This window comes from Maylandia zebra, linkage group LG10 (assembly GCF_041146795.1).
Source record: "Maylandia zebra isolate NMK-2024a linkage group LG10, Mzebra_GT3a, whole genome shotgun sequence".
Taxonomy (NCBI): domain Eukaryota; kingdom Metazoa; phylum Chordata; class Actinopteri; order Cichliformes; family Cichlidae; genus Maylandia; species Maylandia zebra.
The window spans coordinates 18187554-18213637 of NC_135176.1; the positions used below are offsets into that span (position 1 = coordinate 18187554).

The 26084-nt window shown below is 39.8% G+C and overlaps 2 protein-coding genes across 4 annotated transcripts; one reads left to right on the top strand and one right to left on the bottom strand.

The window, feature by feature from the left end:
- Positions 1–129: 129 nt before the first annotated feature.
- On the bottom strand, positions 130–17576 carry uspl1 (ubiquitin specific peptidase like 1). Of its 3 annotated transcripts, none has more exons than XM_012918914.5 (10): positions 17402–17576; positions 16349–16420; positions 15812–15971; positions 15071–15193; positions 14131–14986; positions 13631–13741; positions 5355–5484; positions 4770–4895; positions 3289–3449; positions 130–2198 (listed from the first exon to the last, which is right to left on the bottom strand). In XM_012918914.5, the coding sequence occupies exons 3-10, from the start codon at positions 15938–15940 to the stop codon at positions 436–438; spliced, it is 3399 nt and encodes a 1132-aa protein (XP_012774368.3). In that variant the 5' UTR covers positions 15941–15971; positions 16349–16420; positions 17402–17576; the 3' UTR covers positions 130–435. The 3 variants fall into 3 exon arrangements, with proteins under 3 accessions (XP_012774368.3, XP_012774367.3, XP_004550201.3); XM_012918913.5 differs by having other exon boundaries at positions 16349–16423; XM_004550144.6 differs by lacking the exon at positions 16349–16420.
- Positions 17577–21086: 3510 nt separating this feature from the next.
- Positions 21087–25136, top strand: hmgb1a (high mobility group box 1a). Its single transcript, XM_004550145.6, has 5 exons — positions 21087–21213; positions 23467–23627; positions 23904–24052; positions 24139–24313; positions 24413–25136. Exons 2-5 carry the CDS (start codon positions 23481–23483, stop codon positions 24560–24562), a joined length of 621 nt encoding a protein of 206 aa, XP_004550202.1. The 5' UTR covers positions 21087–21213; positions 23467–23480; the 3' UTR covers positions 24563–25136.
- Positions 25137–26084: the final 948 nt, after the last annotated feature.

A 26084-nucleotide genomic window follows, 5' to 3' on the forward strand; every position in this document is an offset into this window, starting at 1 on the left:
AAAGTTTTAAGTAACTAAAGTTGAAAAATCTGAACATAAATATTTTATTTATCAAACAGGAAGCTAGTTGGAGGTTATGGTTATGTCCTGCCCCTTCCTTTTCATAATAACTGACATTTTGACAAGTACAAGAATCATATAAAGAATTTATTATTTACACTAAAAGACAGTTATAACTAAGTAATACATCAACACAAACAGAAACAAAATTTAATTGGCTTCAAATGGCCAGTTCCTTAGTTCAAAGTGCCAAAAATGCAAAAAAGCAACAACCCCCCCAAATTTCATCTGTTATTTAACACGACACACCTACAAACCTTCATTAACAGAAACATAAATAGACATTGAGGAGTTCTCCCTTCTTTAATCTGAACTAAAAAAAAAAAGACAAGGTATAGCTGTTAAACAACTCCAGATAATGGTAAACATCACAGCTTAAATGAAAAGTTCAAGTGCGCTGAGTGCTTCGGTTTCCATGTCGGTCGGGGTATGACTCGCAGCCTGAGAGAGGAACTCGTCAAGGAAGTTTTCGTCGTGTTGCCCGTTCGTTCCGCCATTCATCTCTGATGGTCTCCCAGCAGCTTCGACCACACGCTCTGCTCCGTCAGGCCCATTGGCGAACATCTCGAAGAAGCCCGTGCTGTCTGGCGAAAGGTTGCTGGCTGTTGTTGCCGGCGAAAGCAAGTCCGACAGGAAGTCGTCACTGGTGGCTCCATCGTAGGTGCTTGAGGTGACGGTGCTGGGAGAGTCCAAGTCAGTGCTGTCCGGTCGAAGCTGTAGTCCCTCATGTTTATCCAACATCTTATTGATTCTAGCAAGCTGCTTCTTCCTTGATTTGAGTTGCTTAAGCAGTTTGTATCTGAGGGCTTCTGTGCTGCCGAGGCCTACAGGAACCTCTGAGGAATGGCTGCCATGTCTCTTTAGAGAGGCTTTAAGGAGTGCCTTTGCTCCAGGTGTAATCAGGGACGTACTAGACATCACTGTAGGGGTGGTTAGGTGGTTAGAAGTGACTGGTTGTGACTGCACAGTAGGTGATAGGAGGGGTCTCTGGTTGTTTAAGCTCTTAGCACGAAATGCCCCGTACATGTCTGCAGCTTTCACTGGCAGATCTTCGCTGTCCTCTGTCCGGAGTTGTGGTTTTGGGTAGAGCGCCATTGGAAGATGCGGTCTCTTCACAGGGTTGGGGGTAGAGTGAAAAGGAGGAGGAGGAGGGGGCTTTAATTGTGTGTCTGATGCAGGGGCAAACTTAGCAGTGGACTTCTGAACTTGGTTTAGTGGATGTTTGCTAAGCAGGAAGGACCAGCGAGAATTCTGATCTAGTAGTGATGCTGATGTGGGATCGCTCTCATTGGCAGAGAGGGGTGGGTTATCAGTAGAAGACATGAGGGAACCCTGTTGTGTAATTTCAGTAGATGGACTCTTATCCTCAGTATCAGGGACCACAGGCTGTTCACAGTTTACTCCACAGGGCTCTGAAGATGTCGATGATGAAGTATGCAAAGCTACTTTTGATGAAGCTACCTTTTTACCTTTTGCTCTGCTGACGGTTTTCCCCCTGCTGATTCCTTTCCCTCGTCCTCTTCTGGCACCGGGCACAAATGTCGGATCGCTGGACGAGCCGTCCCCTGAGTCGGGATCACTTGAGGTGGAGGGAAGGTCAACACTGGGACAGTGATGCAGTTTATTACCTTCGGCAGCAGAAGAGCTGTCAAGAATTTCATTCTTACCAGCGGTGTTCAGATCTAGAGTTTTGTGGTTGTTGTTTAAAGACTGCATTTCTACATCGGGTTTTACTTCAACCAGTGTGAGCGTAATGATTTCACTGTGGGTTAGGCCCTCAAAGGTGTCGAGCAAAGTGGTGGCACCTATGGAAGTATCAAAGCCTGCCGTGACTGTTGTGTCCATGCTACTGCTGGTGTCTTCAGTGAGAGCGCAGATGATGTCGGTGTCGTTATGAGGAATAAGAAGAGACTGATCTGGACTGTGAACCAACACCCCATCCGCTACCGAACCTTCATTTAAACTGTTGTTTCTCTCATTGTCAGAGAGTGCAGATGTGGAGGAGGAAGAACAGATGTGAAGCTCTTTGTCGTCTTCCACCTCCCAGAAGACGATATGCATCTCATTAGCAGGGACCTGAAGCTTTTGGTGGGTCTTACAGTCAGGGTATTTTAAATCATCATATTCCAGCCACGAGCCTGCAAATTTAAAAAAAAGCACAACAAATGGTTACAGCAAAATGCTGCAGGTTCAACTTGGTCGTCTATGTCAAGGGTTTGTTTTATTTGACCAATGAATAAGAAAAACTGAAATAACATAAAACAAAATAAATAATGCAGAATTACGGTCTCTTCCAAGAGCAACTCTGCGCAACACAGTCTGCCATATGTCTAATCTATTCAAAGCATACTGCAGACTAGTTAATTATCTAACTTGTGAAAGAAATAGCTACACATCACAATAACGTTACATTTGCAAAATCGGTAAGCTAGATACAAAATAAAATCTAATTATTCAATAAATCTAATTATTAAATGACAGTGAAATAGACAGCAAATAGGGTTCTTCTCTTGCATGAACTGTCCAGCAGAATGTGCTGTTGGCAAACTACGGCAGAGTCAAATCAGACTCAACCATTAAGTGTTTCAACCACAAAGAAAAGCACTTAAATGTAACTTCCAGTTTAATAAAAACCAAAAAACCTAATTTGACCTCATTTATTTGTGTAAAAATACTGCACTAACAACTTCAAAATATCTACTTAATCAAATTCAACTTGTATAAGGAAAAATGCATTACAAAGATGACATATGACAAATGTTTAAAGTGAGAATTGCTTTAGTTTTGAAATGCTTATTTATGATTTTATAAAAAAAATAAAGTATGCATCAAAGAGCTGGGAAGAAAAGGCTGAAAAAGTTGCGTAACAATAAAGAAACCATTTATCCCACAGAAACTGTTTCAGACACAAAGAGAGATGATGTTGAGCACTCTTAGAAGAAGACTACAAGTCTGTACACAGCATCTACTGAACATCTAAAATCAAGCGAGAATGGAAAAACAACTTTATTTTTGATCTACAGCAACGTGCTGTCGTTAAAAGGAGAGCTGATGCAACAAGTGGTAAACATGCCCCGTCCTACCGCTTTTGAAATGCTTCTGATTCATTTGAAATTGGCATATTTTTAAATAAATAAATATTTCTCAGTTTCAACATTCGATTCTCTCTCATTTGCACAACATTAAATAATTCTGTCGTCTGTTCACATTTCACACACAAATACGTACCATCAGCGCTGCAAGTCCAGGTGACAAAGTGCTTCAGGTGACTCTTGTACTGTATGACAGTGGTGACGGAGTAGTTTCTGCCCTTGAAGTTGAAGGTGTACGTACTGACATCGTTGTTAGGGAGCCCCTCCACAAAGTGCAGTGCAAACACTGGAGGCAGACTATAAAACACAAAGCAAGGCAAAAAAAGCAAAAAGTGGTGATAGGTATAAAAAAGTGAAAATCCAGACAGACTTTAACAATGCATTTGTTTTGTGTTTTTAAAAGAATCTTATTTATTTTAACCACTCCGTGCATTAGTTTTGCAAAGAAAAACATACCCTGCAATAACTCAAGTCTGAGCTGCACTCTCTTTATTACTCTCACAGTATATTCATAAGGACACCACTGCTACAGATGACCCACTTCAATTTTTTTTGTCAAATTGTATTTCCATTTATATTTAAGCAGAAAAAAAAAATCTGCATAACATATACACTCACTGGACAATTAACTGCTCGTTAAAGGAAATATCCAATCAGCCAATCACATGGCAAAAAGTCACTGCATTTAAGACCATGATATCAGGTGGTGCAGATGCTGGTACGAACTGAGCATCTGTTGAAGTTCAAAGTAAGCATCAGAATGAGGAAGAAAGCAGACTTAAGTGACATTCAACTGGCATGACTGTCAGCGTCAGACAGGTTGGTCTGTTTTTCAAAACCTGCTCATTTACTCTCTATGTTTCAGAGAGAATGGTCTGAAAGAGAGAAAATATCCAGCGAGCAGCAGTTTTCTGGGTTAAAATGTCTTTTTGACGGCAGGGGTCACAGAGGAATAGCCAGACTGCTTTAAGCTTATAGGAGGGCAACTGTAGCTCAAATAACTACTTGTTAGAAACAAGGTATGAAGAAAAACAACTCTGAATGAAGAGCAGTTTGAACCTTGATGCCTAAGACTTCACTGGCTCATGCTCCTGTCAGCCAAGCAAAACAAACGGGTCCTACAATTCACACGAGCTTAACAAAATTGAGTAACAGATGATTGGATAGACTGATGAGTTTTAATATCTTCAGTAAAATTCAGACTGAAGGGTCAGAATTTGGTGTAAAAAACATGGCAGCACAGATCTACAATCTGTGGTGTGTCAACAGTTCAGACTGATGATGGGGTAATGGTGTGGGGAATTTATGCTAGCGAGGTAGTTAATAAGGTGTCCAGTGAGTTTATTGGTAAAAGCGATGATTAGATTTATTGATCTTTTACTTCTATTAATGTGTTCATTGAGTAGTTATTAACCCCTTCCATAACTGAATACAGTAATTTCCACCAACCTCTGTGGTTTGAAGACAGTGGACTAAAACAATTCAACAAGATGCTAATTTATGTTCATAAACCCAAAGTCCAAAAATAAAACCCAACAAAAAACCCCCAAAAACAAACAAACAAAACAAAACAAAAAAAAAACCAACCCACAACACTTTGATTCTTTTGATTCCTACCTTTCCCACACCATAGTCCTCATCTCATTCTTCTTACAACACACATTGCAGGGGCCTAAGTGTGCTGCTTTTAGTGGGTGCCAATCAGGTACAATATTTGTTAAAGTAGGAAGAGTCTTCATATCCCTGAAAAATTACAGCATAAAATGTATTTAGGATTCAGACACAAAACAATTACAGTGATGATGAGAAGTGCAACTAACTAGTTAAAAAAACAAAACAAAAAAAACATGCCACTACCACATTTTTTGTAATGTATTGCTGGCATCGCATTTATTTGACATGCTGATTTTCATCAGCTAAGCTTTCAACTCTTATGTATCTGATAACATTTCTGGCAGAAATGCAGCTGAGGAATTTGTACAAATTTGCCTTCAATTACTTAATATTTCATATTTTCCCTTTGCCCTCTTGAGAGACGCCCAAAGCAGAGTTGGGCCTCTTCCAATTCGTATAATAAACAATGCATCTGCTCCCAGCAGTATAGTTATTCTGTGCTGTAGTTACACAAAGATCAAGTTTTATGGAATAAAGTGTAATGCAGTATTTTGTACACCTCAGCTGGTTAAAAATAAATGAACCTACCTTTTTCTCACAGGTGTTTTACATTTGCTGCACTTCATCTCCCAGTAAAAGGTTGCCTGGAAGAGACACTCTACCCAAGAATCCATCACAAGCAGCAGCGGCATAGCAAATACCGGAGTTTCCCTCTGACCTGAAAAGTAAAAACATGTCAGAGTTCGAACACTGTTACACGCTCAGATGCACGCTCCTATTCCAGGTGATTTTTAAAAACATAATCTTTGGATGGGGATTAAGATAAACTTTAGATATCACAACAGGATAGCCATCGCCTGCTTGGCTTTCATCTTCATTATTCCCATCCATCCCTTTGCACTTACATCATGCATTTTCCAGATTTTATACATTGTAATAATTTGGCTCCAACAAGCTGAGCAAAATCCAAGGTTTGCCTGCCCGGACCTGTGTCTTTCTGATACCATCAGGTGATAATGACTGTTTTGAAGGGTTTAAGATTAAGTCTACACAAAAGAGTGACTGGTACTCAATACAGCATTGTGGTATGTGGTATTTTCTTGTGAAACGCCAAATATATAAAAGGATTTTACACATAACAAAGTAAAAATAAAAACAATTTTAAGGCAAGTATTTTATTTTTTGAAGTTCTCAGATGGGGCGTTTCACATAGTGTGTAAACTACTGTACGTGTTTACATTTTACAGAAAGAACTTGCCAGAACAGGACCAACTGCTTCTTAAAATACTTCTTTTGTCACTGATCTGCTGGAAAAAAACTGTAGCACTAGGCTATGTTGAAAATTAATATTCAAGAACAGAGGGTTTGAGGGGCCCCACGAGCCTTATGCGGTCGAGTTTGCATTCGCTCAGACATCTCTTTCTTGCTCACAGTAGCGTGGCGAGATTTGCATATCGTTTCTGACCTAACACTGGTTTACTATAACTGCTGGTGGATTCAGAAATGCAGTCCAGAAAACAGACTTTTTTATTAATACTTTAAAATAAACAAGTTAAGATTATATCAGTTGTCAACGCTAGGAATCTTGTTTTTTGTGGTCCAACTAAACTTTCTGAATTAGGGGAGTATGTGGGAAGAAATTACTCAGCAAATGTACAGGAAAAGCTATGGCAAATATGGCTAGCAAAAGAAACCCAAAAAGCCAAGGAAAAAGTGTTTATCAACTGCTCCCCCTCCCTTTTTTCTAAAAATCTCTAAAGATCTTTTTCCCCCAAAGATCTTTAGAGATTTTTCCCCGTTTTTTTTCTTTAAACATATATATTTGGGCAATTCTATCATCTCCTAATGCAAACGTTTAGTCTTTGTCAGCTAAAATGTGCTGCAACAAGCTAAATCCTGAACAAACAAGAACCAGACATGCAGAACTGGGCAGCAAGACCTGTCTGGTATATGACCTATTATAACTTGAATGGCTGAAGACTAAAGGCTGAGTCACACTGAGGACTTTACTTGTTGCAGCAAAGAGACTGAAAAATGCTTTAATGATCAGCATTTTCTTAAATAATAATGTAAAGGCAACATTTCCTGGACACGTTGGTAGTTGGAGCCCTTCTCCATTACCTAATGCATGCTTTGAGCTCAATGTATATATTTAAAACTACACTTAAATAAAACACCCCAGGTCATAAAATACATGTATTTATAAACAAACATGCAGCTTTTCTTCTGCCACACTTCATGTTCAGTGTCATGTCTGTTAGCAAGATCATGAAACCTTGTGGAGAGGAGGAGAAAAAAAAAAAACAAAAAAAAACAACAACAACCCCCCCCCCCCCCCCAAAAAAAAAAAAAAACCCCAACCATGGCAGCTGATGTTTATATGCTATAAATGGGTAATTTTAGCCCGTTGCTAGGCAAAATAACAACATCATTTTATCTGATATAGATAAAAACCTTCAGGGACCCAAGATCCAGCTGTGCTTCAAGTTTGGCTGGAAACTTGAAGCAAATTATTAAGGAAATAATTTGGCGCTGAGAACTCACATTTAATGCAATAATTCTAAACTAATAACTATTACAACAACAATAAAAGCATATTGCAAAATCTGACAATAAATAAACACATTCCAATAATACTGTATTGTGGGTGAAGTACTGTAATAATAACATATGGTAGGATATCCAGTGATTCCCACCTCTAGTAAAAAGACCTTTCAGATGCTACAAGTTGTTTTGAACGGCCGATGTAAGGGTATTGCTTCAGAGTATCTAAACAAGACACTAATGAGCTGTAACTTAGGTCTGAGGCGAGCGACAGGACATGTAATTCTGATTTAAGAGGCAATGTTGGGGAGTAACGGAATACATGTACCGCCGTTACGTATTTAGAATACAAAATATGAGTAACTGTATTCCGTTACAGTTACCATTTAAAAAGGTGGTATTCAGAATACAGTTACTTTGTTGAAATAAATGGATTACACTGCGGTACTTTCCTGTTTCATTTTGTCGCGGGTCAGGACTGTTTGGGTTTTGTTTGACAGCTACGTTCTGTTGTTCCAGGGGGCAGCGTTACGGTTGCCATGGTTACAGGGCGACGCTCTCTCTCTCTCTCTGCGACTGTGTGTTTCCTGGGTGAGAGAGCGCCTTTTCGTTGTTGTTGTTGTGCTAAGCTAACAGGCAGAATGCTACAAGCATAGCTCTAAAGAATGTAGCATCATGGGCAGTGTAGTCTGTGCTGCAGGGAGAATGGACTGCCATACACGTTATGGGTCTGTGAGCGCGAGGAGGGAGAAAAAGGGGAGTGGAAAGGTACGAGTTGTCATCGAGGAAAAACGGGAGCTGGAAGCATGTAAATATAATAATAACCACTGCAGCCAAGAAGAGTGTCTGACGAGCCCAGATGTAAGTAAGCTATTAAGACTGGACTGTACACCGTGTTCGTGTTTTCCTCCAAAAACAACAAGTTCCGTTGGAGCAGACTTTCAACGCCTCTCTCTGTCTCTCGCAATAAAAGTTGACCCACACAACAAAGTAAAGCTATTTTTCGGCTACGAGCCGACAGGGACCCCGCCGTACTAGTCAGAGGTCCCTTTACTACAGTTCGGAGTCGCGGACCTTCAGTAATAGTAATAAATCACACAGCAATAGTACATTCACGTTGTTGTAAAAAGCATGATAATATATTAAGTAATCCAAAGTATTCAGAATACGTTACTGTCATTGAGTAACGTAACGGAATACGTTACAGAATACATTTTGGGGCATGTATTCTGTAATGGAATACATTTTAAAAGTAACCTTCCCAACACTGTTAAGAGGTTTACTTTATATTATTAAAATAGTGTCACACGGTATAAAAACTACACCCACCGATACCTAAGGAAGCTCCCTGTCTGACTCCACTGTACGCTGTCACTCATTATTATAAAGACAGCAACATTAACAATCAAATGCACATGCACTTATCTTTATACATTACGCTTTTCTTATGCAAAAATTAGAAACTAACTTTGCAGTCTGTGCAACATTTAAACTAAATCTTCTTAAGACTGTGGCTCTTACAGGCCCTCTTCCCAAATGGTGATATGAACCTTCTAAGTTTACCCAAAATACACTCTTATCTGTTCTCAAAAACAAACAAACACACACACACACACACACACACACACACACACTCAGGATACCACTGACTGTTTCGTTTACTCTACATAACAGACATTAAATTGGGCCAGTGAAGCAATGATACGTTTACCTTGATATTTGTGCTCAAAATTGATCACAAATTGTGCTGAACAAAATATTTTGGCTGTAGATTGTGACGCTTGGACTGGGCGTAAAATAGATTACGTTTTAGGCAAGGCAAGGCAAGTTTATTTGTATAGCACAATTCAACAACAAGATGATTCAAAGTGCTTTACAGAGACATTATTTTAATTATAGATTGTGTTTCAATGCGTTTATCAGCCCAGGAACAATGTAAATTATAAATGCTAAATATCAAGCAACACCTGTGCATTTAAAAATTCTGCAAATAGCAGTTTTCATATTATGAAGGCAAAGTTTTGCATGCATTCACTGAAAACAATGCAGATTTTTATGGAATGACCTTCTCACCAGGCTGCTCAATTATGACAAAAACTATTACAATGACTATTTTGGTCAATATTAAGAACACAAGTCTAACATCAGAGACAAGACACATTTATTTATTTATTTATTTATTAACCTTTATTTAACCAGGAAGATCCCATTGAGATTAAAAACCTCTTTTTCAAGGGAGACCTGGCCATTTACTGAACTTTTTCTTGGTTGAACTGAACAAAATATAACACACAGTGGCAGAGGGTGGTCTTATTAAGGAAAGAGAAAAATCTGTCATCTCTTCCACTTATCCAATTCAGGGGCAGGAAGCACATCCCAGCTGCCATAAGGTGTGAGACAGGGTACATACTGGACAGGTTGCCAGTCTGTCGAAGGATTAACAGACATTCATACTCACTTTCACACCTATGGTAGGGCTGCTCAATTAATCGAATTTTAATCACGATTACGATCTGGGCTTTCAACGATCATTAAAAATGACTGAGCCGATTATTAGCCCCTCCTTCATTTATCCGCGACACCTTAAAGGCCGGTCCGTGAAAATATTGACGGGCATAAACCGGTCCGTGGCGCAAAAAGGGTTGGAGACCGCTGATTAAGAGGACCCGAGGGAAGCTCGGAAAGCTAAGCAGAAGTTATTTGGAGAGGAGAGTGACTGCCGTTGGTTGAAAAGAGAGGTTAAAAAAAACTTCAGTGGTGTTGCGCACTATTTTATATTATTTTTTTTAAAGTCATTGTTAACCCTTTAAAGCCGGTCAGAGCAGCACGCTCCGTTTTGTGTAACTATTTTTAAATCCCTGTAGAACCGGAACCGTGTAAGCTAGCGCAATAATTTGTTTTGCATATGAAACCGGAGGAGTTGTACTTACATCTGATGCCATCAGCTTGTCCTCGGTCACGGTTTCCTTCCACATAAAGCTTTGCAAAAATTGCATAAAAAGCGCTTGCAGGAACAAAAACATAATATTCCAGAAACACGCTTTGCCGATCTGATCAGCTGTTCGTAACACTTCCCACAGTTAAACAGATGTCAGCGCGAACTGTCACATGTCCGCCATTTCCTGCCCGAAACCAGAAGTGACGTCATTTTCGCGGAAATTGTAGTTTTTTTTACTTGTAGGCCTTAAAAACCTATACTGGTCATGTTTGACTTTTCTGAATAGTTGCTGGGATGCTTAGAACTCAAATTGCACTGCTGGAAATAGTTTATTTTGATGCACATGCTGTTTTCTTTGCAAATTTGCATCATAGGATTGTTTTTTCGTTTTTCCTGCAGTATATAAAAATTGGTGTATCTCCAAAATAAAACTATGAAGACACTCAAAATAAATTTCCTGTTGTTGTAAACTATTTTTTGCAACTTTTTTGTATTTAAAGTTTTGAAGGATAAGCCTCTTAAATTTCTCCAAGTAGAAATATATGTAAAAAAAACAAAAATGATTTTGAATTTTTTTTGTAGTTTATTGCACTTTTTTGCAATTAATGTAGTTACTATGGACTTAATGCATACATATTATTAAAATATGGGCTATAACAGTTGCATAGCAAATTGAAATGCTCCCACAAATGGCACTACAACATGTAAAAATTTAATATAAGCTCTGGCGGACTTGGTTCTATAGTAGGTCTTAAAGGGTTAAATAAATATCGTCAAATAATCGAGATCTCAATTTCAGTGAAAATAATCGTGATTATCATTTTTGCCATAATCGAGCAGCCCTAACCTATGGTGTAATTTAGAATCGCCAATTAACCTAATCCAACTAAATGCATATCATTGGACTGTGGGAGAAAGCCGGAGAGAAGCCACACGGAAACAGGGAGAACTCTGCACAGAAATGCTTGGCCAGTTGGTAGATTCAGTCCCAGGACCTTCTTGTTGTAAGGCAACAGCACTAACCAGGAAAATCTGGCATTGTTAATGAATGTTGGATTTCATAACACCAGACAAAAAGAAGCAGTGAAAGTGAAACAAATACAATAATTGCTTTATCTCTATTATCTTGTTTACATAATCTCTGAATGTCAAACTCATAAATGAAAATAAAATCTGGTTACCGTATTTCCCGGACTACAAAGCGCACCTGAATATTAGCCGCACAAGCTAAAATCAGGGGAAAATCCTGTTTTGTACATACATTAGCCGCACCTGACCAAAAGCCGCAGGTGTTTCAATGTTGACTTATCATATGCAAGAGAATGTGCACAAAGCGAATTGTCAGGAAAGAGATGGCTGTTTGGAGACACACCCCTTTTATTAATATTTTGAAAAAAAGTTATGGGTACATATTTGCACATGTAGTACTTAACAGTAACCTACAGCACACCAGAAAAATAGATTCGGACTACCTTTTAGGCTCAGGTGCAGTGACACGGCTTTAACAAGAAGAAAAGTCAGTCATTCACCACCATCTTCCTGCGCACTAAAAACACCAAAGTCCTCTTCTCCAATGTCGGAAACGAACAGGCTCAGGATGGCTTCGTCATCCACTCTCAGCTTCTTTCCTTCGTTGTCACTTTCAAAACCAAAGAAATCCTCATTGTCAGTGTCAGAGTCGAACACCCTCAGAAGGGCCGTGGCGGTGTCCTCCTCTTCATCATGCAGCAGTCCAGCCCTTCGAAATCCGTTGGTGATCGTGGATGTTTTCACACTTTTCCACGCTGTCAGAATCCACTGGTGGTGTTGAGCATAACTTGCTTTTCGCAAGTTTATCGCCGCTGGTCATCCACGACTCCCGCTGAACGCGTAGCGCTACTTTGAAGTTTGTTTTTCGCGCTACTTGTACGGCACTATGTTGCCTGGCGGATGGACATGTGACCAACATACCACTCTTGAACCCCGATCCTTCCGCCAGGCAACGTAGTGCCGTACAACAGCAGAACAAACAAAACAAATCGTCTTACGATATCACAAAAATCATGGACAATCCATAGAAAAGCCGCACCTGACTAAAAGCCGCAGGGTTCAAAGCTTGTGCAAAAAGTAGCGGCTTATAGCCCGACAATTACGGTAGTTGCCCCACCCTACTTCCTGTATTGTTTGGGCAAACGCAACCCCTCCAGCACTAGTTGCCTTATAATTAAGGCTTTGAGTGGTTTTAGTGTGACTGAGCTGATAATCCGGTTGTTCAGTGATGACGCAACGAATCCTACTTCCGGGCCTAAAGTAGTCTGCGTTTAATATGGCTTTTGTGTTGTTAACATGTTTAATGTTATGTATTTTCTTCTATTTGATCTCAAAAAGCTCCTAAAACAGTCAGTGATCACTGTTGACCTCCCTCGGCTTTTATTACCACTAATCATTTATTTAAGCTCAGTTTTTAAAACCTTAGGATGTAACTACAGCCCAGCCCATGCAGCAGTATATGAATGACTAACCTCGTATTGTGGATGGATTATCTCAGTTGTTCTCCTGGCTGAAGTTTGGTCCTTTTACAGCATCCTGCCATGCGATTACATTTGTTCCTGACCACCGAGAACACTCACGCTAACTTTTATCGAGTGGAAAAAAAGTTAGCTTGTTTATATTATGCTAACATAGCTGTGTCGCTAGCAGTCACGTAGCACATCATTATATACCAGCTAGCCCAACTTCAGTAACCCTACAAACGTCACTGCTGTTTAGTTTTCTGTCTTCATTTATGCTGGAAGTGATAACAGAGCTGTATGTTTTAATTTGTTTCCAAAACCCCGCAGTCAGGACATGCTATGTTGTATTTAGATAGAAGCTAGCGAGCTAACTCCCTGCTAACTTCTAACTCCGTTAAATGTCATAAATTCCGTTTTCATGGATGCCTGGATGTTAAACTCAATTGTTACACCTGGTAGAGCAGAACGCTGATCATTTTATTAAAGATGAAAGACTTTAGACAGTTTTTCAACTCTCAGTAATGCCATAGTGATCGTTTGATATATGGACCTGCAGCGGAGTTTAGGTCCAGACACGGCTAGTGACGTCAGACTGAACAACCGGATGTGTGTGGATTAAACCAGTAGCAGTAATACACAGAAACAGGACAACATTCTTTAGAGACAGAAATTCCTCATGGGGATCTCAGCACAGCTACACCTTTATTTTCAATGTTCTCATTGAACATAGACATGCTGATAAATGCTTCAACAGGAGAACACCACTCTGCTTACGCTTTTAAATAGCATTCCCTGAAAAACTTGTCTCTTAAAGACATGACTTAAGACTGCCTGAAAACACTTACCAACCTGTCATGAACCTTCATTAAGTGTAAAACTCTTGAGCTTACCGAGTTTGCAGTGCAGTTTGGGTTGCAGTAGTCTGAAGACTGACATTCTTAGACTCTGAAGGTCTGCAGTGGCCTTTTGCAGCACATGACTTGGAACCCGCACAATGCCATCTAGTCAGAAAAAATTTTCCACATGAGCAAAACAAATACAACAAATGCTGGGTTTCCACAAGTCTATTCATGGAGGGCTATGGGGCTAAAGTCACAGCCACTTTCTGTTAAGAACTTTGTTTTCCTTAGACAACAGCTATAACTACTAATGCATCTTATTAGCCTGCTGTTCACTGTAACAATCAACAGATGAAAACATCTGTGTATGTTTCTGTTCTGTGTCCTGCGTACTGTTTGTTTGTATATATGTGTCTTTTTGGCTGCTGTTACAACCAAATTTCCCCTTGTGGGACAATTAAAGGATTATTCTATTCTATTCTAAAACAGACATTAACGAATAAAAGTTAGACATTACACTCGTGCATAGATTGAAATTCACTTCAACTTACCACTGCCAGTCTGTTGGTGGACTTGAATGGCCGCACATATGTCTTCATATCCTTTTAGGAGCTGCCACAGAGATGACTGCTGAGGTTCGTCTTTAGGTTTACACCTTTGCAAACTCTTACAGTTGAACAGAGCAGCAAGCAGCGAGTCCAGCCAACACAGGTTGTCACTGTTCCTCCAGAGAAGCTGATCTGGAATAGGTACAAGATCTTCTGACTCCTTTAATGTATTCTCTGTATTCTTACAGATTTCAGTCCGTGATATTTCTGTACACATTGTCAGCTCACTTTGAGGACTCTGTGAAATATCGATTTCATTTAAATGAATGTCCTGTTCAAAGCCGTTTTGGATTCCAGGAAGACTCCTCTCGTGGTTTAACTCAATCCCTGATATACCATGGGCACTGCAATGTGAACTGAGCACAGCCTCATTTTCATCAGTAGTCAAAGAAAGTTGCAGGGAGCTTTCAGCTGAGAGTATAGAGGGGGCAAGACCATCTGCATAAGCAGCACAGTCTGGATCATTTTCTTTCACAGATTCCCTATTTGTCACTTCTGCAACTCGATAATCCCTGTGGTATCCATTCAGCTTTTCCTCATCTGTCGTGGGTTCTGCATATTGGTCATTTCTGACAGCATTTCCAGCACCATCCTCTGCTGAGCTAACAGGTGTGGCAGTTACACCTTGTGGCTCGAGACCGCCAAGTTCATTTGATCGAAGATGTTTGAATGAAGGTTTAATCAACTCTTCCTTTTCCTGTGTGGAGGCATTTTTTCTTTTGTTCCCAACAACTGGCTCCACGGCATCCAAGCTAGCCAAAACATCCTCCAAGGAGCGGCTGACCAGTGGGAAGAGGCACTGTGAGAGAATGGATACAAAGAGGTTACTGAAGATGACGGCAAAACAAATATATCAAACTGTGACTTGAGTGGTTGGACTTACCTGTGGGTTTGTGCAGACAGTGATCGAATCCTGGAGGCTGATTCGGTACGAGCGTAGAGCATAGCTCAGCCCCTTCGATGTACACCAAGGGCAATAGTCCAGTGAAGCAGCTCTTCCCTGCACCTGGGGAACAACATGGTGTATGTTAAAGCCCCAGACGTCTACCAAGTTTACCAAGTTCACAGGTGAACTGAAGACAACAGCTTAAAAGAAAACACAAATCTAGAAAAAGATCTAACTGATGAGATTCATTAACATTTTAGATTTTAGACTGCATATATTTTCAACTGATTACTTTTTTTTTTTTTTAAATCAACCATTTCTTTTATCTGTCAGCAGCCTTACTTTTATATATTTACACATTATGTACACATGAATCGAAACTTGAAATACTTTACTTGATTTACCTTACAAGACCGATCAAGATTTATGTTTTAAATGCTTGTAGTGAGGAGCAGTTCAAGTGAGGCAGGACAGGGGGAGTCAAGTACTTGAAAGCAGATGCATATTTGTAATAAAATCATAAGTAGTACACAGTTTCCCATGTTACAGTATGACAGATTTGACAATTGCAAGCCTGTCAAGACAAGTAACGTACCAACTTTCGCCTTTTACAACCAAAGATTTCCGTTTTTGTTTGTTTTTTGAATTTGCTTTGGTACTGTCCAGTCACAGTCCAGTTTCAAATACAATTCAGCTTTGCGCAAGTGACAATGAGAGGAGAACAAGAGCTCTACTGACTTTTCCCAAATACCCCGCCAGTGGTGAGGCCAAAGCCTCCAAACCAGTGTCTTCACCAGTTATTGGCAAACAGCTGCTGCGGCTATTCGGGTCCATGGCTGTCCGGTGCCATCCACAATATATAACCATGTCACCACAAACTCTCTCACCTCCGAGCACACTAAGGAAGAAAAAGAAAACAGGTATGTTATGAAGTTATCAAGGTACAAGTTGCTTTGAAAGTAGTTTTGTTCCTTTTAATAAATTTGGTTGTGTTGCAAAAAAAAAAAGAAAAAAAAAAGATCACTTTATATCTCATAGGCTTGAAACAGTGATGGTAATGCATAACATTAGAGGTACATTAATCTGTTTTTAATCAGGAATTTGCGCCTCATCAGTACAATACTATGCTATTTATTTTTTCTTATGCAGGGAAATAGCGCACTCATAAAAAATATAGTTCAACTATTTTACGTTATTTCAACCATATTTAAACATTTAGCTGAAACGAAATGATTTGGCAAAAGAAAAACATCAACTATTGCCATCTGTATTTACCAGTAGGAAGACGGCAGTCAACAAGGATGATATTAGCAGATAACGATGTTCAGGCAAGATACTGCAGCATCCCTACTAAAGGAATAAATGTACACAATAAATACATTAAAACACCCCCAAAAAAGAAAAATCTTGCAAATGCTCAAAGGTGACCTCTTTAATCTTTTCACTGGCGTAATGTTTATGCTTAATCTTTGTCAATCTACAGCCAGCCTGAAGGCAGAACAATAGACTCTTGAGCACGGGTGATGATCACTGAGTGGAATTTAAATTGATTCAGAACTTATCTTTCAAACAGATAAGAAAGCTGCCCTTCTTTCCTATAAGTTCTTACAGATGGTTTGGATACATTTTTAAATATATAAGTCACATTTAATTGACCAAAACAACAGTGTATAGAGATTGATCTTCTCTGAAATTTATAAAAGAACCCTCACAAGGTTCTAACTACAATAAAGGACTCTACTTTTCTAGGATGGTCCCGGCATGACTGCAGCATGCTTGTGTTTACCCCTAAAGTCAATCTATTAGTTTCCAAATTAGTTAAATTCATTTATTATGAGCGTCTCATTCATCTTTCTAGAACATTCACAGGGTACAGTATATAAAGTATACACTTTAATTGGCAAGGCTTTAACCATATTGCCCACATGTTTTCTCCGCATTTTTCTCCAAAGGTATTTAGATCAATAATAGTACACGACACAAACCAGGAACCAATTAGTTTCCCAGCAAAACTAGCTTTGATAGCTATTTAACACTAACATAAGCAAGCAAAAAAAAAAAAGAAACCTCACTTAAAACACACTTTTGTAATAAAATGCTTAGTTACCATTACCCTGTTAATGCTGTAAGGATATAGTGATTTTATTTGGGAAATTAAAAAAATACGTTAAAATCAGTCTGTTAACCAGTCTGCATGCCCTGACTGAACTATCAGACAGCTTGAGCCTGGAAGGTAGCATGCTAAACGCTTAGCCTAAGGCCGGGCAACCGTTTAACTCGCGGCTAAAAATTATTCTTAGTAAAAATAAATAAATAAATCATACGTACCCAAACAAATGTTAAATTATATTTCCTGTTACACTGAAGTCGGTGCACATTAAGCTATAGTTTTTAAGTCCCGCCGGTGTAATGGGTCCATGTGCAGCTTTCTATCGATTCGTGTCACAAACGTTTTCCCAACCGCGGGTTTGTGCAGCGGCCTTTGTCTTCCCCCCCTCTATCACTGATGGTTCCGCTGGCCGCCACTCGGCTGTTCAAGTGAACTGCAATAACGTGGGCTGAAGTTATATTGACACAATACTATCACCAACACTGTGCGACTAAGGATACTAATAATATTTTATTTATGTATATTATTTTTGTAGGATGAGATAGGGTATGTCTGTTGCGCAGTTTGTTTATTTATTTATTTACTGTTATTACTGTTCATTGTAATTATTATTATTATCACAGTAATCAATACAATGATAACAGTGATATCTTCTCTTTCTTTTCTATTATTATGTTACTATTATTTATACATTTGTTTTCAATTGTTACCCCCCAAAATACTGAAATACTTACTGAGCGAGTAACCAGGCCTCAGTAGACACACCGAGAGCCCCGTTTGCTCACCTCCAAAAAAAGTTGCCTAGCTATCATCAAGGAAGGGAAGAATGTGTGCTGTTGTTTTAGTTGCTCTTAAACAGCAGTTTTGTTATTTTTATTATTTTATTCTGTCATTCCCCTTCACACACACACAAAGTGAGTTTTTCTTGTCTGAATTAACCATAACCAACAGAACTGAATATTTTAGGCAGATATTTTAACGAACGTGTTAAAAAATCTGCTGATTTGAAAAAAGTCTTTATTTACCCATCTTTTTTCACATAGCATATTTTGTAAATGAACGATAAGGGCGACTATTTCTCTGGTGATTTGTTTTTTTGCCAGCCCACTGTATGCTTAATTTTGATGATTGGGTGGGGGTGGGATGGATTTTACATATGTCCCCCATTTCAGTTCATAATACCAGCCCTTGCAGGCTCCTGTACCCCCCATACACACACATGCTCAACCCACCCACACACACATATGCACACACACCTCCCTCCACCCAATCCCGCCTCTTGCATGGCATGTGCCCCCCCCTTTAAGCCCCTCCTGTATCTGCTGCTCTCCTGTCCTCTATTTTCCTCTTGATGACAAAATGAATTTGCATATTTTTCCCAGGGAGCGTTCATTAGAATGCATAAACCGGCCGCCTCCTAGCCTCACGAGCAGGCTATAGCTTTCCGCCGTGGCATCTCCTGATGCAAAATGAGACACAGACAGGCAGCATCACTGGCAGACATGTGGCCTGAGTCTGGGTTGTGATTGGCATTTGGAATCACTTCACCCTTCCCGTTCTTAATTCAAGGATAAGAATAAACTCTGTCAGCCATTTTTCTTTGTTTCTATGTTAGCTGCTAAGAAGAAGAGCCGTTTATTTATTCTCTTTAAACATATAAAGAAACAATTCATTCATTTTTAAACATGCGCAATTAAAGGAATATTTACTGTAGGGATGTGGTTATATTTGAAATCATGAGAGACTGTGGGCACCTTCTTTATTTAAGCACCCCACCCCCCTACCCCCCTTCATCAGCCATATTCAAACACACAGACAAACCTTTCAAGTCAAATTACATTACTGGCTTGAATCCACTCAGTGCAAAACAAGTCGTTTTAGGAAGGGCCTCTGTCACAGACTAAAATCACACTCCTGGAATGTCTTTTCTACTCTGTGGAGGCTCTTTTTGCCTTTATTTCCATATAACTTTCCATATAACTCTGTCTAATGGTGGCGCTAGAGCTGAGGTCCCAAAGTGACAAAATGTGCATTTTATAGACTGATGATCTGAATCTATACAGCTCATTCTTCTGTGCAGTTATTCTGTGCTGGTAGTGTAATGGGTAATTATTTATAACTCTACGTTACACACTGTTATACTGAATATAATGCAGTATAACTGCATATTATGCTGTATTATCAAGGATAATAGCAATTTTCATGTCTGTATATGTTATAAGGTAGGCCATGCTAAACAGGCACACTCAATAAATTAATCTACTCCTTATCTGATGGTAGTGGTAGAGCAACACCACTTGGCACTAAAGCTCATTGGGTTACCCCATGCTCACTGCGTTCAGAATCTAATATTTCCCAGTCTGTTAATCAGACATACAAGAAAATGTATTTGTGTCACCTCTTGGCTGTACTAACCAGACACATTATTCAGCTGCATAAGAGTAATACAAAGAAAATGTGTAACAGATGCATATTGTACAGGGAAAAGTGACAAAAACCTTTAAAACCTCATATAAAATAAGTTATATGCTATATTTTGTAAGGCAATCAGTAATAAATGATTAATTAGGAATGTACTGTTAATACAATATTGGATAATCTTGAACAAAACAGCTTGCAAAATTAATATAGAAAATATATATACACTGTACATGCATATGCACTATATGTACTATACCTGCTGTGTAGAGTGGGTTAGATTGAAAAGCACTTATGAATAGACAAAACAAACAGACTCCTGGGTTTGTTTGTTTTCCCCCATTTTGGATGTATTGGAATTTGAGTCTATGACAATTGTATTATGTTTATTATAACAACGTGCCAGGTGTTGGGAGTAAGAAGCCCTCTGCTATGAGGCTATCATGCAGACCTGTTGGACTATATCTAAAATTCCAAGTAAAAGCTCACTATCTTTTAGGGCAAAAATAAATAAATAATTGAATGAATAAAGTCAGTCAAAATGCTCATTTACTGCTTTTGCTTTAAACTGAGCAGCCGCCCTTTGATCTTCATAAGTCTTAATTAACAATAAGCACATGACCATCTCCTAATCAGGCAATGTATATGAGACCTCGAAATATCAGGATAAAAAACATACTGTGTAGAAAAACATTAACTGACAGATCTTAATATTAATTTCCCATTAAATATATTTACCATAATTTATTATCTCCAGCTCCATTTTATCCTACTATTAATATTGGGTCGTAAGTAAACATAGTCAAAAGCACAGAATGAGTGCTTAAAAAACGAATAATTATGGATACTTGTCAGAGAGAATAAGAAAACACGGTTTAGTAGTGTCAATGCAGGGACTTTCTGTCGATCATGGGCATAAATGATAATAATGGTTAATACACTGATCACAAGGGAGGCCAATCATTGAATTCCTATGGTTTTCATTCATACTAAGAGCTAAATCCTTTTTTAAAAATTTCATATCTGGACGTAACTATCACGCATGGGACGGGTAATCGCTCTTTATGCCCTTTACACGGGAATTTGCGATGTCCTCCCTATACATTTTTAAAGACATAATTTGCAAATAAGCTCACGTGTATTGTGCAGAATGCACAAAGGAGCCTGTTGATAAGGAGACGTACAACCCATCCAACACAATCTGACAACATTTTACGGCCGCCTCGTTCGCTGGCTACAAGCGCTCCTCGATGTCTCATTCATTTAGCTTGCCTACTGTACACTGAGCTCAACGTAGTGAATTCAATACTATGGCAAACACACTACACTACTACCAGCTCCAGCATGCTCGGACAGAAATATTTTTGTATCCACGCGCCTCACAAAACTTCGGTGACGTTTCACAAAAGACAACCAATGGAACCTCGTCTTCTATTAGGACAATGAAAAGCCTTCGACCAATCGCAGGGACGCCAGACTGGGCGCTGTCCAATGGCGTGCGAGCCCCGCCGAGAGTAATGTTAGAGAGCTGAAGACTGAAGACACTGCGTATCGCCTGTGCTCCCTCATACACAGCCATTGCAGACCATTGAGATCCAGCGATAGTCACTGGGTAAGTATCACACACACGAACATTTTAAGTGTCCGTAAGGATGAAAATGACGGTAACATTTAAAAATATCTTACTTATATGTCTGCCACGGTTACACGCGAAACCTTTTACTGTTTGCAAATAATTTTATTGCGGGGAACCTTAAAAAAACAACAAAATTGCCGGCGCTAAGCAGGTATCGTTACATTACTCTGCCTGGGAGTGAGGACCAGACGCTCAGTAAAAAAGAAGAATTGAAAATTAACCTTGACGAAATTCGACGCAAAGCGTCGATTTCGTTAAATAAGAATAATTTTGTATAATACAATCGTGTCGTTTTCGCAAAATGGAGTCGAATCAAATGGTAGTTATCGCGAAAAAAATCAGGAATGTCTAGCGGACAACACGGTTAGCGACAATGGTAGAAGACTCACCGTTAGCTAGCCATTGGCATTGCAGTGCATTGCAAAGCTGAACGGCTGTCATGCGAAGACCGGAGGAGCGTGCGGAGTCTGGAGACGAGCATCAAAATTTATAAAAACCTAAGAAAAAGAGAGAGCATCTAAAAATACACCCGGGCAAATGTTTGTTTGCCACACTTCACCCGAGAAGACAGCGAAAAAAATACCTCACGATCTGCGCTTTACTGTAATGGCTGACTGTATTCGCATAGGAAACAAGGCAGCGAGGCAATGGGAAGCCAGTGACAGAGGCGCAGTTCAGTTCAACTTTTTCTAACCGTGTTTTCTCGAGAAACAAACTCGTAACTATGAGATGTGACGACGGCAAAAGAAAATTCAATCTTTCGTGATTCGAACGAGACCAAGGGGAGATTTTTCCGATGCTCGGAAAAGGTTTAAATCGGGGCTTGAAATGAAGTGGTGGCCGCGGTCGCTCTGCCCTCTATTGCGTGCAGTGCAATGGCTGAGCGTTGACACAAAGAGAAGGAGCCATATTCTCCATGTTAGTGGATGAAGACGAGCGGCCATTAGGAGCTCATAGAAACCAAGTCAGTAGCACAGCCCGCTCATAGACACAGTACAGACCCAATGTATTACTATACAAGGCGGCTAGTGCAATAGGAATCAATCGGGGAAATATTTAGTCAAGATCGCCGGCTTTCTAGACATATTTGTCGCGTAGCAAAGCGAACTGGGAGGCGGGAGGAGACATTTGAGGGGGACTTTCTTTCATGAAGAAGGCATTCTCACAAAATGGAAGAAGAAATATTGCTGTCGTTGTTGACCTCCTTTTCCTCAACGAGAGCCTTTGCGCCATTACTACTTCGCTCGACGCAGCTTACTTGGGACTTACAGTAGCATTTAATAGGAAAATGTAAAGGGGAGGGGGAGAAAAATAACAGTTTTTAAAACATTTTTCGAAAGCTTTTCACATTATTTCCCGAATAAGAGACAAAGAAGAGTTATGAGAGATGATTGTTTATGTCACGGAAGCGCAGTTTGGAGTGTTTTATTTGCAATAAATACGTGTTTTTTCTCCAATTTGTGTCTCTTTGTGTCAAAGTTATTTCTTTCGATTAAAAACACGAACACGAGTAAAACTATGGGTTTTCAGGTGATTTATTACTGCTGCAGGTTACATTTGAGGATATTTATGTTGCAAAAGAGAAAAAAAAAGACGGGGGGCAAGAAAAATAATGTTTGTTTGTTTTTTAACGCCCAATCCACTCATATAGCACCACGGATGGTTCAGGTTTATACCATGCAGTTGAACTTTTGCAGTTCGGTGTTTGAGAGCGATTCCGGGACATTTATTGCTGCAAACCAAACGCACATTAATGATCGCTGCTGGCTGCGATGATGGGATTTCCTTCTTTAATACGCAGCGGTGTTTTGTCATTTGGTGAAACACCATAATGAGGAGCTGACCGCGGATTTTATGTTAAGGCCACTGTAATAAATAAATAAATGGTATCAATATAACGTTTTTTATTTATTTATTTATTTTTACATCAGCTCCGTCCGTTTTGGGCGGTGTTATTTCACAGGACTGCTTTAAGTGATATTAACTTAGTGCAGTTTGACAGCGGGGAGGGCGGGTGACTTATATAGTGCGTGCGGTCAGTAGAGACATGATTGTGTGGGTTGGACAAACATTGTAGGTCACTTTTATTTATGATTTTCTTATTATAGTTAATAATTTAAATGACACAGCATTATTTATTAAATTTTAATATTATATTGCAGATGAATACTGCATCATTAAATTGTTGATATTCTTTATTTTATTTTTATTTTTTCTAATTGTTTTTAGATACTGTCACCAGGATGGGGAAGGATCCAACCAAGCCGAGGGGGAAGATGTCCTCCTATGCATATTTTGTGCAGACCTGTCGGGAGGAGCACAAGAAGAAACACCCTGAGGCTTCGGTTAACTTTGCCGAGTTTTCCAAGAAGTGCTCCGAGCGATGGAAGGTAGTAGAGTTTAGCTTGAGGTTTTGTTTTGGGTTGGGTTAGGGTTTGTTTTGTTTTTTTTGTTTTTTTTTTTTTTTGAAAGTGAAATTTGTAGTCCTGCTGAGGGGTCAAGGATATATGACAAGCAGGATGTTGTTGGTTACACCTCTTGACTTTAGCTGAAAAGGTGCAGGTGTTGTGTAATGAGATAACACAAAACAAGAAATAAGCAAGCTTGGGTACAGAGGGCGACGCCTCAGAAGGTGCAGTTGGTGAGATGCCTGTTTTTGCTCTCAGACAATGTCGGCCAAGGAGAAGGGCAAATTTGAGGACATGGCCAGGCAGGACAAGGCGCGCTATGAAAGGGAGATGATGAACTACGTTCCGGCGAGGGGGGGAAAGAAGAAGAAGAAGTACAAGGACCCTAATGCCCCCAAGAGACCTCCGTAAGTACTGCAAAACCACATTTAAGGATTTTTGAGATGTATGGCGAGTGAGTTGTGTAAATGTTTTTCTGTCCCCCCCCCCCCAGATCTGCCTTCTTCATCTTCTGCTCAGAGTTCCGCCCTAAGGTGAAAGGCGAGAGCCCCGGCCTGTCAATTGGGGATGTTGCCAAGAGGCTGGGCGAGATGTGGAACAGCACCGCAGCCGAGGACAAGCAGCCCTTCGAGAAGAAGGCGGCCAAACTGAAGGAGAAGTATGAGAAGGTAAGAGTAAAATGTGAACGCCGACTGAGCTCTTCGGTGACAGCTGTCTATTTTTGTGTCTCGACACTGGTTCACCGCGTTTTCGCTCCTCCCTCGCAGGACATCGCTGCGTATCGCGCAAAGGGCAAACCAGGCAGCGGTGCGCCAGCGAAAGCCCCGGCCAAGGCAGAGAAGAAAGACGATGATGATGACGACGACGATGAAGATGAGGAGGAGGAAGAGGATGATGACGATGAGGATGATGATTAGTAGGTGGCAGGTGACATAAAGTGGTCATTTTCTTGTTTATAAAGCATTTAACCCCCTTGTACACACTTCACTTACTGAAAGAAAATGCATTAGTATCCAAGGGGTAAAAAATAAAAAAAAATAAATAAAACGACAAAAAAGGCTGTGTATATCAGTTGTTTTTATGCTGTACAGTTTTTTTTCTCCTTTTTGTATAGTTAACACTACACAAGTATCGTGTCTGTATCTTTCTGCCAGTCTTACTTTTTTTTTTTTTTTTTTTTCCCCCAGTGGTAGTTACTAGACCACTATCCTGCCTGGTACAGTGTAAAGGGGTGGGCTTTACAGTATTTACCTTAGCTAGAGGTGCACAGCACATAAAAATGTTCTGAGTTAGATCTGAGTGCTTCTTTTTTTTTTTCCTCCTTCACCTGTGTGTTTTTATTTTAAATTACATGTTATCAAAATTGACGTATCACAGTTGTTTTACTGATCTTTATGTACCACTGTAATAGCAAAATAAGACAAAAAAACCTTGTTTATTGTTGAAAATTAAATTGCTTCTGATGTCAATAAACATTTTTTTTTAAATAAATTGGTTTTGTATTGTGTACAGGTTATGTGTTTAAAAAAACAACAAAAAAAAAAACGTGTGAGATTTAAGCTGGTAGAGCAGGAGTAAGATGAGTTGGATTATATGGCAGCTCTATGTGGGGGGGGGGGGGAAAGAATCAAAACAAATTTAATTAAAACTAACACCATAACAGATCATTCTCTTTCGAGACCTGAGGATCAATAGTTATCTTTCTGGAAGGTGAGACGTATATTAACTCGCACTGCTGCCTTGGTTAAGTTAAAGTGACTCCACATTATGAGACCCCGACGCAATTAAAGAGAGCAGGAAAGCGTCTAACGACTCAGGTTTGATAAGCTGTTCCTATGAAGTATGACTCATCACCACAACTGTTTGTATCCTCTGTTTTTAAGTCTACTGTGGCTGCGTGTAAAAAAGCTGCTAGGCTCCTTGCCACACTAGGAGGTCCACTGAAAGTTGTAGCTTTACTGCCTTCTCTTCATGCCAACATGCATCACTGACTCTTCCTGTTTTATTTAGATCCAGCTGCTTCATCTCCTGTACTCTCTTGGTCTCATCTAGGGTATAAAAAAGAGGGGCATTTATATAAGAAGGATTATGTGCTTTGAAAAACCCAGTGACATAAGAATATGGCTGGTGCAGTCGAACCTAAAAGCCACACTTGGGCTGTGCATCGAGGCCTCAGCAGCACTCCCTTTCCCCTTGGGAGAGTGCTCATTGAGGAAGAAGGGGCTTACCAACTCCCAGTCTGAGAGTATACACAAGTCTGCACAGAGCAGGAGCAGGGCTGTGGTGTAAATTACTAGGATATGTCTTCCACTGGGCTATATCAGTCCTCAGTCTATGCACTAAGGTCAGCCTTGGCCTACTGTATGAGCTTTGGTATGAAGTGGGCCAGAAGACAGGCAGACACAGAGCAGCAGCTGACCTCTGCACTGCTTTGATAAA

Excerpts from the sequence above, each read along its gene's own strand:
- hmgb1a (XM_004550145.6), top strand. The coding sequence starts at position 23,481 with ATGGGGAAGGATCCAACCAAGCCGAGGGGGAAGATGTCCTCCTATGCA. Across the intron at positions 23,628-23,903 it reads AGTGCTCCGAGCGATGGAAG|ACAATGTCGGCCAAGGAGAA; the intron begins GTAGTAGAGTTT and ends TTTTGCTCTCAG. Across the intron at positions 24,314-24,412 it reads TGAAGGAGAAGTATGAGAAG|GACATCGCTGCGTATCGCGC; the intron begins GTAAGAGTAAAA and ends CCTCCCTCGCAG.
- uspl1 (XM_004550144.6), bottom strand. The coding sequence starts at position 15,940 with ATGGTTATATATTGTGGATGGCACCGGACAGCCATGGACCCGAATAGC. Across the intron at positions 15,194-15,811 it reads TGGCGGGGTATTTGGGAAAA|GTGCAGGGAAGAGCTGCTTC; the intron begins GTCAGTAGAGCT and ends GTTGTTCCCCAG. Across the intron at positions 3,450-4,769 it reads AGGACTATGGTGTGGGAAAG|TCTGCCTCCAGTGTTTGCAC; the intron begins GTAGGAATCAAA and ends TGTGTTTTATAG.